General features: G+C 64.2%; 1 protein-coding gene and 2 long non-coding RNA genes across 5 annotated transcripts in view; 2 read left to right on the top strand and 1 right to left on the bottom strand.

Annotated features, from left to right (window-relative positions):
- Positions 1-1,594: 1,594 nt before the first annotated feature.
- Positions 1,595-9,970, bottom strand: LOC143675083 (uncharacterized). Its single transcript, XR_013171357.1, has 3 exons — positions 9,629-9,970; positions 8,536-8,644; positions 1,595-3,324 (listed from the first exon to the last, which is right to left on the bottom strand). It is a non-coding gene; the product is annotated as an uncharacterized LOC143675083 (long non-coding RNA).
- LOC143675084 (uncharacterized) lies at positions 6,812-8,755 on the top strand. The gene is made up of 3 exons (XR_013171358.1): positions 6,812-6,988; positions 8,048-8,218; positions 8,472-8,755. It is a non-coding gene; the product is annotated as an uncharacterized LOC143675084 (long non-coding RNA).
- The window catches only part of SAMD11 (sterile alpha motif domain containing 11), a 15,836-nt gene continuing 9,489 nt past the window's right edge, over positions 9,320-15,666 (top strand). For 2 of the 3 annotated variants that reach the window (XM_077151639.1, XM_077151638.1), the window contains exons 1-4: positions 9,820-9,926; positions 10,884-10,975; positions 13,687-13,868; positions 14,306-14,356. In XM_077151639.1, coding sequence (XP_077007754.1) covers positions 10,904-10,975; positions 13,687-13,868; positions 14,306-14,356 — 305 coding nt within the window. In that variant the 5' untranslated portion in view covers positions 9,820-9,926; positions 10,884-10,903. Of the gene's footprint in view, positions 9,927-10,883; positions 10,976-13,686; positions 13,869-14,305; positions 14,357-15,666 lie in introns of all 3 variants that reach the window. The other variant, XM_077151637.1, reaches the window with a different exon arrangement.

Genomic DNA, 15,666 nt, shown 5'->3' with positions numbered 1-15,666 from the left:
TAGTAAGCACTCCATAAACACTAATTTTGTCCTGTTTAATTCAGATTGAGGCTCAGAAAGGTTAAAGGGCTCCCCGAGGCCTCACAGCCTGGAAATGGTGGGCCCAGCCCCCTGGACACAGCCCCCGCTTTCTGGGGTGGTCCCAGCAACTGCATGGCCCCCTCCCATGGCTGTGCTGTCCTCCCTGACTGTCCACACCTCCCAGAGAGGGAGGCCCCGGTCACCCGTGTTAGCACCCAGCCCCCACTCAGTGTGGCCTCGCCTTGACTAACAGCGATGCTTTCAGAAAGCCCTACTTACGTGTGGGTGCACGCCCGGGGAAGGACGGAGGCTAGTGAGTCAGAAGCAGCCCTTCCTGCCCCCCAGCCTGACCCCCCATTTGGGGCTGGGAGCCCCCGGCTGCAGCCCCCCAGGCCGCCTGTGCCCCCACAACCCCGCACCCACGATTCTGCCTTGAAGCACAGGCCCGGCCCAGAGGTGGGGGTGCTGGGGTGGGGGTGCGCGGAGTGCAGGCAGGCGCCGAGGGCCCGGCGGCTTGAGCGATGGGAGGCCGCACGATAAGAAACTAATAATTTATGTCCAGCTCCTGCCGCCGGCGCCGGGGAAGGCCGGGCCACAGGCCCCGTCGCACTCCGCGCGGCCACAATCCTTTATTGCACGAATTATTAACGACCGGAGAATGAATGACTCTGTAATCAGATCAGAGCTGCCAGCACTTTTCATTTCGTTTATTTGTATAAATTCCGAAGTCAGGGCCCACCCTGACAGGCTGCGCAGTGCCCTCAGGCCTCTCCCACTTGGGTCCCACCCCGAGACCCTGGCAGGCAGGAAGAAAGGAGGCCACTGGGAGCAAATGTGCGGCGGTGGCCCCAACTGGGACCCTGGTCTAGGGGCCTTGCTTTACCTGCCTGGTTCCCAGAGCCAGGGCCTGCATGGGCTTGGGGTGGGGCCGAGGCTGGGAGAAACCTCCCCCACCCTGAGGACCCTCCCCCAGCCCAGTGCCTCCGAGGGTCCAGGCCAGCGCCACCCACAGGCCTTGCCAGCCCCCTGGGCTGAGGCTGCCTCTGACCCCAGTCCCGCACCCACCTCCCCCAGAGCCTGCTGCTGGGAGGGAGGGTGCAGGCCCAGCCCAGCTCCCTCATGAGCCCACTTTTAATCTCATTGACCTCTCGTTATACTACAGCACATAAATTCAGATTTGGAGATCTTATGTCCCATCATAAATTGGGCTGGCAGACTTCCGATCAACAAGATAAAGCTGTCTCCCGCGGGGGGTGGTTTATTGGCCATGGCCTCAGGGCTGCAGGCGGCGGGGGCGGAATGGAGGCCTCTGCTCCTGACCTCCTGTGCTTAGCCAACCCCTTGTCCTGGACTGTGACCCCTGCTCTGCACCCAGGGCCCCCCACAGCCCCAGAGGGAGCCTGTGCCCCCACTGAGGGGCAGCCACCGCAGGGGGGAAGGGCAACTGGCCAGGCACTTAAGGAGGAACATGGTCAAGGCAGTGACCCCCGGGTGTGTTCACGGGCATGTGCACAAAGCTGCGTGTATGCCTATCTGTACACATGAGTCTGGTACATGTGTGTGCACATGGGTATGTGTGTTAGCCTGCATGTACACCCAGGTGTGGTACACACATGGTACCGGGCATGTGAGTGTGGCACACACGTACACAACTGTGCACACATGGTGACATGTGTGCAGATGTGTGTGCACAAGGTGTGTGTGCACATGTGAGTGCACTCATGGCTGTGGTACCTATGTTTGTGCATGTAAGTGTGTCCCTCCTTCCTTCCTCCAGGGATGACCACTGGGAGCAAATGTGGGATGGGCTGGGAGGTGGGGGCTGCGGCGGTGGCCCCAACTGGGACCCTGGTCTAGGGACCTTGCTTTACCTGCCTGGTTCCCAGAGCCAGGGCCTGCATGGGCTTGGGGTGGGGCCGAGGCTGGGAGAAACCTCCCCCACCCTGAGGACCCTCCCCCAGCCCAGTGCCTCCGAGGGTCCAGGCCAGCGCCACCCACAGGCCTTGCCAGCCCCCTGGGCTGAGGCTGCCTCTGACCCCAGTCCCACACCCGCCTCCCCCAGAGCCTGCTGCAGTAGGAGCCCAGCCAGAGCCAAAGTGACCGTGAGGGCATTGGCTGGAATGCCTGGGGACCCTGGGCCAAAAGGCTGGAAGAGAGGCTTGGAGGGAGGGAGCTCAGGCTCCAGCTCCAGAAACATGTGCAGAGGGGGCACCAAGGAATTGCCACCAAGCAGGTCGGCTCTGCCAGCTGGTGGAGGCAGGCAGGGAAGCCTCCAGAAGTTTGGACAGACCTGGCCCTAGGACTCCTGTGACCCACCCAGCATGGGGGCAGCTGCCTGACCATGCCATCTCCCCAGGGGCCAGTCTCTCCTCAAGAATTCAGGTGGCCCTCAGTATCCCTTGCTCCCATGCCAGACTCCTCCCGGCCTGGGCTCCTGTCTGGACTGGCACCACCTTTAGGTGGAGCCCACAGTACTCCTGAGTGGGACCCACAGGGCTCCGAGCCCCCTGGATGTTGGGAGTGGAGGCCAATTTCAGGGCACGTTGGAGGAATGGATACTGGGCTGAGGCCTGATGGCAGTGGCCAGGTCAGCTATGCCGCCAAGCACCCCAGGCACAGAGCTTTAGGGGCCCCGCCACAATGTCTTAATCTTATCTTTTAAATCCAGAAGGAAGAAGAGATAACAGTGAATCCAGCATAGGTTATATTTGTTTTTATACCAACACTGTTGTAAATGTAATTTTCAATAGTTTATGCACATGGAGTAAGGGGCCCAAGAAGGCAAAAGTGCTGGGAGAGTGGCACCTGGACAACCTGTTGGGGAGGGATCCTAGGAAGAAGGGACCACCTGCAGGAGGATGGGGCGAGGCAGGTTCTGGGAAAAAAAGCTTGGACTGTCCCAAGTTCCATGGGGGCCTCTGGAGAGCAGCATGGTCAGACATGCCCGTTGGCAGAACAGCACTAACACACGGGGGCTCGGAGGCTGGTGGGGCCCACCCATGGGATGGGGGCAGGGTCTAGGGCATCACAGAGTCAGTGCTTTGGGTAAGGGGCCTGGATTAAAGCAGGCATCTGGGAGCCAGGATCTGGGAGACTTGCTATCGGATGTTGGGGAGGAGTCCAAGATGGTACCAGCCTTCTGGCTAGGGTGGCTGAAAGCCAGAAGGTGGTGCCAACATGGTGGTGAGATGTACGGACATGTGATTTGGGTAAATAACTCCAGGGACTGTGAGGTGGAGGTGGCCAGCAGGCTTTCAGGACTCCCCTAGTCTAGACTGTTGTTGAAGACTTGGCCACCATAATCTGTAAAAGAAACCACCACAGAAGTACATATGGAAGAGAAGGGACTAGGGTGGAACCCGTCCAGCCACCCATTCACCTCCTACTCTTCATCTCCTTGTCCACCCAGCCATCCCTGGTACTCTTCCGTCTCCCCGTCCACCCACCCAGCCATCCCTGGTACTCTTCCGTCCCCCCGTCCACCCAGCCATCCCCTCGTACTCTTCATCTCCTTGTCCACCCATCCAGCCATCCCTTGTACTCTTCCGTCTCCCCGTCCACCCACCCAGCCCTCCCCTCGTACTCTTCCGCCTCCCCGTCCACCCACCCAGCCATCCCTGGTACTCTTCCGTCCCCCCGTCCACCCAGCCATCCCCTCGTACTCTTCCGTCTCCCCGTCCACCCAGCCATCCCTGGTACTCTTCCGTCTCCCCGTCGACCCACCCAGCCATCCCCTCGTACTCTTCATCTCCTTGTCCACCCAGCCATCCCCTTGTACTCTTCCGTCTCCCCGTCCACCCACCCAGCCATCCCCTCGTACTCTTCCGCCTCCCCGTCCACCCACCCAGCCATCCCTGGTACTCTTCCGTCTCCCCGTCCACCCACCCAGCCAACAGCCCATGCTGACAGGTGGGTGGGGCAGAAGAGGACCAGGAAAGAGAGAAGGGAAGTGAGGGAATGGGAGACTGCTCTGAGAAGAGGCTCTCGGGGCAAGTGCCCATTAGAGCAGTTGGTTTAATTTGCAGCAAGATGCCAGCTGGGAGCACTAAGAAGAAAAATGCCAATGTATTGAGGCCAGAATAGGGCCAAACTAGGAAGCAGGACATCTCCAACAAGCAAGAGGGTTGTAAGAACTCAGGTTCCTGGCCGTAAGGTGAGCTGAGCCAGGCCAGGTGCTGGCTTTGCCCCTCACCAGCTCTGAGCTGACCTGTCTCTGATGCTCCTGAGTCCACATGTACCACTGGGCCTCAGGTACACAGTTACTCAACTGTTGAGAAGGGGCAGATTTTTGCAAGGGCCCCCAGTCCAAGAGGACATTCTGTCTTTCTGGGGACCATCTGTTGGCATCTGCACATACAGAGCCTTGAAGGCTGGGCTCCTCCTTCCAGAGCGGGGGCAGACAGGGCACAAAGACCCACATCTGGGGGTGCCCACACTGCTCCATGCAGGGCTACCACTATACTCAGACCAGCCCCGTCCTGCCTGCTGGCTCTTCTCCCACCTTTCTGGAGCCTCCAGGCCCACGTCCCCCTCTGCAGGTCCTACTCTCCCAAGGCCAAGCTGGAGCCTGGCACTGCTGCCCTTTCGCCTGCCCATTTCAGGCCAAGTCTCTGCATGTGGACCCCCAATCCTAGGCCATGTGGCCTCCACCCACCCACTCTGGAGGCCATGCCCGGGGGGCTGAGCAGTGCCCACAGGCCCAGCCTGCTGTGGCTCCTCGGCAGCACGGCCACCCTCACTCACAAGACACCTGCCCACAGAGGAGCCAGTGGGCCTCAAAGGGGTGTGGTCCTCTACCTGCCCTTTGAGGATGGGGTCACCCGACACGCCCCAGCACCCATACCCTTGTGCTCCTGGGCAGCTAAGTGGGCAACATGATGGGCTCAGGGCTCAGTCTGGGCCGAAAAGGGGCGGGGAAGGCGTGAAGCTCATGTCCACCATGAACAGAACATCCCTGATGTAAGGAACCCAGCACTGACCCCATGAACCAGCGGGCTCCTGACAGGAGGGGCTGTGCGGGGCCCCATGCATCTGGGGACTTAGACCACCCAACCCCTCTTCCAGCAGCAGGCTGACCCAGCTGCAACCCTGCAAGGGTGGGTGGGCTCCTACGAGCTGCAGCCACAGAGCAGGACCCGGCAACCCCTTCTAAGTTACGCTGAATGAAGATAAATGGAAGGGAGTCCAGCCAATGGAATTTACATGGGGGCAACCCAGAGGGGATTGGGGTGGGCAACCCAGGGGGCAGAAGGCTCCAGAATGGCCCACTGGATGGAGAGGGGCTCAGGCCCCTCTGCTGCTGCACACCTGGGGACGTGGGGATGGGAAAGGGATGTGAGGTCACGCCATCTTTGGTCCAGCAATTGCAGAATGGGAGGGGGGGGACAGTGCTGGGAGGGCCAAGGGCTGCTGTGGGCACATTCCTGCCCTGAGTGCCTTGGTCTTCAGGCCCCCCACCTTGCTTGAGAACCCTCCCCACACGCACACATGTTCCAGCCAGGCGAAGGCAGAAGGGACGCGAGGATCACAGACCTGGGGTCCACGAAGGGGGCAGCTGCTGTGCCCTGCAGCCCCACCCGGCCTGCAGGACTTTATTTCTTCCCCTTGCTTCCCCTGGGGGTACAGGGCCTGCTGCCCCAGCTGTGCTCTGGGCTGGTGCAGGAAGCCCACCTCACTGAGCTGACCAGGGTGCCACAGCTACACCTCCGTCAAGCACTGACTCCTCTGGCCAGGCCAAAAGGGTCCCCACGGAGGCTCTGCACACCCCTCACCCATTTTATAAATAGAGAAACCAAGGTCCCAAGAAGGACAGAGCGACTGAATGAGGCAGCAAGTCCACTAAGGGCCCTGACCCTGGCCACTAGCCACACTGCCAGCTCCCACATGCGTGCGCTGAGCCTGCCGTCCACCATCTTATGTACACACCAGCCTCTGGGTAACATGGCAGGTGACTGATGACCTGGCAGCATGGGTCATGTAGGAGGCCCTCTCTGGGGTGGGGGGTAAACCTAGTCAACAGTCAAGGGTCTACTGAGGGCCGGGGCAGCCTGAAGCCAGCTCTGGTGTCCCGACAGGGCAGCCCTTCCTTGCGTTTCTGCCTCTGTGTGTTTTGGGCACAGGTCTCACTGGAGGCATAAGTCAACAACTGTGCCAGCACACACTGTGTGCATACCTGCTTCTGGGAAGGTGCCTGTGCATGGCCATGCACATGTCTGCGTGCCACATGCGTGGGGCATGCACACAGAGCCAGGTGCCTGGTGCAAGCACAGCACAGCTGTGCAGATCCCCTCACTCAAGGTGGCCTGTCCCTGCCATCGTCTCCTGCCCGCTGCCCTGCCAGTCGCCAGGCCAGTGCCTTGGTGGGCTAAGGACACTGCAGCGGGGGGCGCAGGGTCCCATCTCTGCTTGCCTGTGCCCCTGCTCACCTTCCAGCCTTACCTCTGGACCTGTCTCTTGGCCTTGGACTCTGGCCACATCTGGTGCTCAATAAATGATTGGCTGATGAATGAATGATGGGGGGGCATGCTAAGGGGGCTCTCTGGAGAAGAGGGCAGGCTGGAGCTCTGGGACTAGGAGGGGGTGTTCTGGCAGGAGTGCCCGTTGAGGTGGGGTCTGGGCGGCGCCAAAGGAGGCCGAGGGTGGCGCCTTCGTTGGGGCTTCGGGGCCTGCAGCCGCCCCCGCGCTCCCTGGGGACATCTCTGGTCACCGTCTGCGCCGCCCCGCGGGTTATTTATGACCCCTCCCCCGCCCTCCCTTCCCGCGGTGGCAGGAGGCTCAGGCCGGGCCAGCAGCAGCAGGGCCCCAAGCAGGGGGACTACGAGCAGCGACAACACTGGGCCGGGCAGGCGGTGTTGCAGTGGCGGCTGTGGATCCTGCCAGCGGGAGTCACCAGAGCACCCCAAACTCTGTCCCTAAGCCACCGCCTCATCTGAGAACAGCAGAGCAGGGGCAGGGAGCCCCAAGCCAGGTACACGAGTGGTGTGATCCCCAGGGGTAGCGGGGCCTGCTCCCCTTGACCCCACAAGGACCGGGTACAATTTCTGCCCCTGGGGGTCTTCTGTCCTTTGGGGGGTGGCCTGTGAGGATTTTCCTGCAAGGCACTTTGGATAATCTGGGGTCTTTCAGGGAAGGAGCCTGTTCCTCCTGGGGGTGGGGTGAGGACAGATCATGCATGGGGGTCAGGCCAGGTGAGCTCCCCCTCAGCCAGCTGGTGGCCAGGCCCTGCCCCCACAACCACAACACTGGCCAGGGGTGGGGGGTCCTGCATGGAGGGTGAGGCTGAGGAGGGGTCCGCAGGCTGCAGGTTGGGGTCTGGGGTCAGGAAGCCCAGTGGAAAGATGAGCTTGTTCTTGGGTGGTGCTCACAGGGGCAGGTGGACACGAGAGCACTGGGGGTGGGTGTCAGGGGGAGCCCTTTGCCTCCAGCCCACTGACAGCCACGGGACAGGCCTGCTGGCCATGCTCCCCTGTGGACAGGGGCAGCCTCCTGCCCCCATGTGAGACTGACACTGGGGCAATGAGGGGGGCATCCCCCAGTCTCTGAAAAGGCTTGGGGTGCCTTACTGGGGAACATGCGGACAGTTCTCTGAGGCCACCCAGGAGCCAGGTGTGCCGTATGCAGGTATCCAGGCTACAGGTGGGGTGGTGGAGCCCAGGGTCACACCCCCATTGCGCTGGGACCTACGGACCCGACCCACAGTGCAGAGCAAGTAGTCCAGGCTTGTGGTGTGGAAGGGAGCCCCCCTTGGCACCCTCTGGTGCCCCACTGCTGGGTACAAGATGGGCAGCAGGAGTCAGCAGAGGAAGCCTCAGGTGCCTGCTGCTGGGAGGGAGTGGGTGGTAGCACTTTTCCAACCCCCTTGGGGCAGCTAGGCATCCAGCTCAGCCCCCTGCCGCCGCCCCCACCTGCCTGTGCAGGACATGCTCGCGGGGTGCCCCAAAAGGCGCCCCAAGCAGCTGACTGAGAGCCCGCATCCTTAGCTGTGCCTCTTCACTCGCACTGGGGTATTCTTGGGGTTATTTCCCAGGGCGTCCACCACCTCAACAGTGCTGATGAGCAGAGATGAAGGCAGGGCGCAGGGGCTCAGAGGGCAGCTGCGACCTCACACCAGGCCTGCACGAAGATGACGGAGGCACCCAGCTGGTGTGGACGTGGCACATTCTCCTCTCCTTAGTCAGGCAACTTAGAGGCGACACACGTATGACCCCTGCTTTCTGGGGTCCCGTCTTTACCCCTATTCCACACCTGCTCCCTGATTCTGAGCCACCCACTTCCATGCTCTGCTCTCAGGTGGACTGGCACTGTCACTGCCAGTCCGCAGCCTGGGCCAGAGCAGCAGGGGGCACTAGCTTGGTTGCCTGACCTGCATTTGGGTCTCCCCCTCAGTAAAGGGGGCATAACAAGGCCCTTCTTGGGGAGCGGGAGCGCCCACAGGACTGTGTTATTTACAGAGTACAAGTCCTCCCTCGTCCAGCACAGGCCACAAGGTACTGCAAACCCATCGCTTCACCCTACCGGCGCATGCCGTGCTCCAACGCCGTGCCGGGCCTGGCTCCTCTCCTCCCGCAGCTCCCGCTCCTGCGCGCGCCCCACGTGGAGTCCCGGGATCAGTCCTCAACACAAGCTGCAAACAAACAATGACACCCGTGCTGGGCGGTGCGGCCCCCGCGCCCGTGCTCCCTTTCACCCGCCCTCCAAGACGCCCCTTCTTCTGCCCTCGCCCCCTCCGCACAGGGCAGAGGAGCAGCCGGGTCCCGCCGCTCCGCCCCCGCCCGGGTGGGCCCAGTCGGCCGTCACGCACCCCCCGCTGCAGCCCGGGCCCGCCCGCCGTGCCGGGGCCGTTTAAATGGGCCAAGTTGTGGCGGCGGCGGCGGCGGCGGCGGGAGTCTCCCAAGTCCCCGTCGGGCGGGCGCGCGCCAGCGCACGGGTGCGCGGCCCCGGTGGCGGCAGGGCGGGGGCCTGGGACCCCCGGGTTGGGCGGGGCGCGGGGCCCGGCGATACCGCGTCTCCTCACTGCGGGACTCGGCCCCTCGGGCGGATCAGCCAGCGGGGCGCGGGCGCAGGTGGCCGGGGTGCGGAACCCCCTGCGCCCCGCGTAGTCCCAGGGCCCCGGAGCTGTGGCGCTCGGCCGGTCGATCCGGGATCGATAGCGGCAACATGTCTGCAGTCGTGGAGCCCCCGCCAGCGGGCCGGGCAGCGGGCGAGTGCGGCGGCCCGGCGGGCGGCGCGGCGGCGGCGGCGGCTCCCGGCGCCGGCGCGCAGTAGCCGGCAGGGCGGCGCGAGGCAGGCGCCTCCCCGGGCCCATCCCGCCCGGCGGCCCAACTCCTGCGGGGCCCCGAGCAAGTTACTCCGGCGGCGCAGAGCTGGACTAACCGGCCAGCGGCGCACCATGCCCGCGGTCAAGAAGGAGTTCCCGGGCCGCGAGGACCTGGCCCTGGCCCTGGCCACCTTCCACCCAGCCCTGACCGCGCTGCCGCTGCCGCCGCTGCCCGGCTACCTGGCGCCGCTGCCCGCCGCCGCCGCCCTGCCCCCGGCCGCCTCGCTGCCCGCCGCGGCCACCGGCTACGAGGCGCTGCTGGCGCCACCTCTTCGCGCCCCGCGCGCTTACCTGAGCCTGCACGAGGCCGGCCCGCACCTCCACCTGCCCCCGGACCCGCTGGTGCTCGAGCGCCTCTCGGCCGCCGCGACTGTGGCACCGGATTTCCAGCCATTGCTGGACAACGGCGAGCCGTGCATCGAGGTGGAGTGCGGCGCCAACCGCGCGCTGCTCTACGTGCGCAAACTCTGCCAGGGCAGCAAGGGCCCGTCCATCCGCCACCGCGGCGAGTGGCTCACCCCCAACGAGTTCCAGTTCGTCAGCGGCCGCGAGACGGCCAAGGACTGGAAGCGCAGCATACGCCACAAAGGTGCGGCACGTCCCTCCCCTCCGCCCCCGGGACCCCGCGGGCCGGGCCCCTTCCCTCGCCCCCCGACGGCCCCGCCTCGGCCCCGAGGGGGCGCTGCGGGCCCGGGGCTGCCGCGGCTCACGCACACCCGCCCGCACTGCCCCCGCTGCACGCGCGCACCGCGCCTCTCGCCTGCCGCTCCTTCCTGCCGGGCCGCGGGCCCTGGGGCTGCGGGACGCGGACAGGTGGCCCGCGCCATCGTCTCGGAAGGTCTTCGCGGAACGCCGAGGGGAAGTTTCCGGAAACTCGGGAGAGTGTGCAAGAGGCCGGGCGCGCCGCCTCGCCCCGCGGACACTGAGACCCGGTTTCCCGCGGGAGGAGACGGGCACGCGTGCGACCGGGTTGCGGGGGCGCGCGATAAAGGTGGGGGAAGGTGCGGGAGCGGCGCAGGCAGGAGGGGACGCGCGCAGCCTGTTTTAGACGCCGGCAGGAGGGCGCGACGCGGGGGGCCTGAGCCAGGACGCGAGTAGGAGCGGGGCGGGGGTGGGCGGGTTAGAAAGTTGGGACCGGGTGGCGCTCGGCTTGGAGCTTCTAGGCTCGGCGGTGGCCGCCCCCTTTCCGCCGACGGAGCTGCTCCTTGCGCGCAGACTCGCCTTCCTCGTCGCGGCTCGGCGGGTCCGGCGTGGAAGGGGTGAAGTGCGGGAGGAGGGCGCCGGGGTGGTGCGAGGAGGAGGCCGCGCCTTCCACGGGGGAGGGCGCTCCCCTACCCCGGGAACTGGGTTTCTGAGTCTTGCACATCCCCGCGGTGTCCGCCAGGGTGGGGAGGGCCACGGGCTCAGAAGTTGGACTGAGGTGGGTTGGGAGGCAGAGGGTGGGAAGGTGGGGCCGGCCGGTGCTGCCTGGCTCCGAAGGGCTTCCCTCCGCGTCGTCTCCGAGTGCACCTGCCCCGGCCTCACCGCCTGCCTTGCTTCCTCGCAGGAAAAAGTCTGAAGACGCTGATGTCGAAGGGCATCCTGCAGGTGCACCCTCCCATCTGCGACTGCCCCGGCTGCCGGATCTCGTCCCCAGTGGTAAGACGGAGCGCCTCGGCCTCCCGCTGCGTTTGGGGCTTCCACAGAGGGGCAGTGGGAGCGGCCTGGGGGCCTGGGCTCCCAGTCTTTGCTCTGTGTTCTTGCCAGTCGTGGCACCTGGGATGGATGCCAGAACCCTGGGGTGCCCCAGACACACCCCAGTCCCCAGAGCTGCTTCTCCAGAAGGCCTGGGGAAAGCCCAGGATGCAAGGTCTTCTGTCAGAGTCCCCTGACTTGAGCTTAGGGGCTGCCCCTCTCAGGTCCAGGGGCACTGCCGGGGACACCCAGCACGTGGTGCCCGCCCAGGAGCAGTGCTTGCTCCACGCTGGGCTCTCAGTGGGCTGGCTTAACATGTGGCCACAGGCTCGGGGTGAGTGCTGACTGTCGTCCCTGAACTCTGAGGGCTGGAGTGTCCAGAAGTGCCCTAAGGACACGACCTGGCCAGGGACAGACTAAGTGCTCGTGGCCCTTGTTGATCTGGGAGGGCAGAAGAGGTTGGAGTGCTGCTGCTTCTCCAAAATGTTGCCCTCTCCATAGGGCTGACTATCCCCGGCAGCACCCTAGTGGGCTGGGGGCACTTGATTTGAAAAGGGAATTCCGTCTGCGAGGGACCCGTTTGGAGCTCCTGGGGGATGTCCATCGGGCCAGGGCGGGGGAGGGGCAGCCTGGGCACAGACACACCCGATGGCACAGCCAGCCCCATGCGACCCCAGGCCTCTACCTCCCCTCCACGGCACCCTCAGTGCAGCAGGTACTGGGCTCCCAGGAAGAGCGTCTTCCCAGGATGTGACTTGCTCCCCCATCTCCAGGGGAAAATCTGGCCTTGGAGGGAGATGAGGCCACAGCCCCCATCTGGGGGTCCCAGCCCCTGCCCTGAGCCCCGTCTCCTGAGCCTTATTCCTTTCAAGCCTGTCCCTGCTACCCCTGTCCCCCAGTGCAGGCTCCTTGTCCCTCAGCACCCACGTTTCTCACACTGAGGTTTCCCTCGACCCTGTGGCCAGGCCCACAGGCCCCAGCATCCCTCCTCTCCAGGTGCTCTGGGGACACCCCTCGTCCTGTTTGGGAGTAGACGCCTGCTTAGGGATTTTAGGACCCCATTTTTAAACCTAACTGCTAAGCAGAAGGAAGGTGGCTGCAGCCTCTCAGGCTCACGCCTGGGGTCAGGGCTGGGCCATGTGAGCTGGGCACTGCAGCACCTGTGTGCCAAGGCCTCAGCGGCCAGCCCGGGCCCCTTCCTCCCCCCACGTCCCAGACCTGACCCATCTGCCAAGCCCCTCCCACCAAGGCCCAAGCTTGCCGCAGCTCCCAGCCCAGCCCCGCCCCGGCTCTGCCTTTCCCAAGGGCCCCTGCAGCCCCCACAGCCCCCGCATCTCCAAGAGAGGAGAGAGGGCAGGGCACCTCCTTCCCTTCTTAAGACACACTTGGGCCCAGAGCGAGAAGGCCGGAGCAGAGAGGACCCAGCCCTTCCCCTGGTCAGGTCTGGTGCTCAGTGGCAGCAGGCGGGAGAAAGGCAGAGCCAAGCGGGGACTCCCGGACAGGCTGGCGGCCCCACCCTGGCCCCAACTCGGGGTCGCAAGGCTCCCCTCGTCCCCCGGCCTGGACTCAGACCCTACTGCCCATTCCCCATACAGTGGGTCTGAACTCCTGATTGTGCCAGCGCAGACGGAGCCAGAGGTCACTGTCAGGTTCCAGTGGCTAAGCAAGCGCCCTGTCGGCCGGGAGACCCTGCTGCAGGACCCGTGGGGAACTGCCCAAGGCGGGGCTGTGGTGGGCGACGCCTGGGTGTGGCATGTATTTGGAGCAATGAAAACTTGGGGTCTCCAGGGGAGACCTTCTACCCTGAGGGGGGCAGCAGCTCAAGGCACGTGCGAGGGTGAGAAGGATGAGGTGATACGGAGCCCCCCCTGCCTCCCCCACCTGCAGCCTGGTATTAAATAAGACGTTTCCAGTCTGCCAGGAAATCATCCCTTTCTTCTCCCCAGGGATGATGAGACCCAGAGGCTCTGGGAGGCCCAGGATGGCCTCAGGTGCTGGTGGCCTCAGCCTCTGTGAACGGTCCTGTCCCCATGTGGCCTCCAACATGCTGCCTCTGCACGTGTGTGCCGCGTTCCCACGTGTGAGCACAAGCCTGCCCACCAGTGTGCGCGGCTCGTTCTGTGGGAGAAATGGGCCTGTGGGACACTCTGAGCTTCTCGGTCCGGGGCTGGGAAGGGAAGGCCCCAGGGTGCAGCGGGCAGAGGACTGGCCCCTTGACACTGCCTCCGGTTTGGGATTCAGATCCACAGTCGGCACGTGGGTTCCAGCAGACCGGCCTGAGCCCAGGCTGGATGCAGTCCCTGGTCCCAGGAGCCACCAGGGAGCCCAGGATGGGTGGGTGGGCTTGTGCAGGATGACAGACACACAGACACGAGGCGACAGACACTGGGTGACAGACACACAGACATGGGGTGAGAGATGCACAGACACTGGGTAACAGATGCACAGACATAGAGTGGCAGATACACAGACACGGGTTGACAGACGCGTTCCCCAGCCCCAGGATTCTGGAGCTCAAGCCTGGGCACTGCCAGCCATGCTCTCCCCAGTGGGTGGAGCTGGAAGGTGACCTGTGGGGGGCACTGCCTCCTGCCCTGCTGTGGCCCCCTGACCGGCTGGCCGTGCGATCTGTGGCTCTGGAACCCCCCCAACGTATGCTCCCTCCCACCCCCCAGAACCGGGGGCGGCTGGCGGACAAGCGGACTACTGCCCTGCCCCCCACGCGGGCACAGAAGGAGGAGCTGCCCCCCAGCCTCTCGGCCAGCGATGGCGACAGTGACGGGGGTGGCCCGGCCCCCTGGCGGCCGCCGGCCATGAAGAAGGAGACCGGCCTGCCTACCCGGGGCATGAAGAGAAGGTAGCCCAGCTGGGCAGTGTGGACAGAGCTGTGGCCGCTCACAGGGCACGGGGCAGAGGCACGCCTGGCAGGTCAGGCTCACCTGGTCACGGCTCAGTGGCCCCCGTGGCTGGCACATGTCATGAGAACAGGTGGTGGCTCCATGCCCCAAGCAAGGCAGGTCAGAGAGGAAGGGGCCAGGAGCACCAGAAAGGGGCTTTCAGTTCAACAAGTAATGGGGGGGGGTCTCCTGAGCTCTTCCCTGATCGTGGCCAGGCAGATGGGCTTCCCACCCGGCCTGGACCGCGGGGAGCCCGCTCTCACCCACCAAACCAGGGCTGCAGGGCTGGCAGTGCACTGGACATGGTCGGCACCAGCCCCATCCCCACCCTTATACAGCTTACCATCAGGTGAAGGTCCTGGGGCTGGGACCTGACCCACGGCTCCTTTTCCTGCAGAGTCCACACCCACTGGGATGTGAACATCTCCTTCCGAGGGACATCCTGCAGGTAGGAGCCCCGGGCTGGCCAGGCCCTCCCCACCTCCCTGGTGTGGACAGCTCCCAGCCTCTGGAGCCCCCTCTTCCTCTCTGCCTCCTTTCCCTCCCTTGGCTGTGGTCCATGTGTCTGTCTGTCATTCACCATCTCAGCCAATGAGAGCTGATGTTGGCCAAGCACCTGCCAGGTGTCTGGTTTGATGTGTGCTGCTGACCTGGTGAGGAGCACTGAGTGGCCTGAGGCCACAGTGGCGGCACAGTGGCGGGGTCTGGGCAGGCTCCTTCCACCTCCACTTGGCCTTTTGAGCTCATCTGCCCAAAGATGAAAATGTCACCTCCCCCTCCGACCCCCACAGAGACCTGCCAGGGGCACCTGGAAGGGGAGCGTGATGACATACAGACCACGTGTTGAAGGATGCATAAGAGTGTGCCAGGTGGACAAAGGAGAAAAGGGGCATTAAAAGGCCTTGGGTTCTGGGCCTCTTTGGCTTTGTCCCCCAGGCACAGGGGGCCCATGGTCCTTAAGCGGGGGGGGGAGGGGGTGTGTGACATGACCAGGCGTGTTTTGTAAAGGCAGGGAGACCTGTGGGTTCCGTTCTGCTCATGTGGGCTCTGGGAGCTGGGTGGCAGTAGGAGCAGCTCCGAGGTTAGTAGGGAGTCAAGTGAGGGGACTTGGAGAGGGGTGCTGGGATCTAAGTTGCCAGCTGCAGAGGCCTGGGGGTGGCCCATCCCTCAGCAGAGCCCAGGAGCTGCGGCTTCTGGAGGGAAACACACCAGAGAGGGCCTAGGCCGCAGCAGGGGGCGGGGGCCTTCCTGGAGCTAGAGCTGGGGGCTGCCAGGGCGCAGCCTTTGCCCTCCCCACTCCCCAGTCTTGGCTCTGAGCCAGCTGTTATTATTTATGCCTCTGAGAATGGCTGGATCTGGAGCCGAATTACAATAAAAACATCTTTAAACTTATTTCCACCTCATTTTGGAGTTGTCAGCTCAACTGATCATTTTTATGAACCGTCATGGACATTGATGACATTTTATAAGCCTTTTACTTGGGACATTACAGGATAAATTCGTCAGCGAGGCCTGTAGGGAAATCAAGAGCTGCCTACCCCGCACCAGGCGTGACCCGCCCCTGCCTCCAGCCCAGTCTCACCCCAGGGCTGGGAGGTGGGGAGGGGTCCACGGGGGCCTAGGGAGCCCCGGGAGGGCCAACCTGATGCGCAGCCAGCGGGAAGGGCTGGGTGACGTGCGGGGTTGTGCCACGGGGAACGGGAGAGCCAGGTTGCAGGGCTTCTCGGCCTGCGGCAGGGTGGGGGGGGTCCCTGCAGG

This window comes from Tamandua tetradactyla, chromosome 2, assembly GCF_023851605.1.
Source record: "Tamandua tetradactyla isolate mTamTet1 chromosome 2, mTamTet1.pri, whole genome shotgun sequence".
Lineage (NCBI taxonomy): Eukaryota > Metazoa > Chordata > Mammalia > Pilosa > Myrmecophagidae > Tamandua > Tamandua tetradactyla.
The sequence above is the reverse complement of the archived record's forward strand: the minus strand, read 5'-3'. Positions and strand labels throughout refer to the sequence as shown.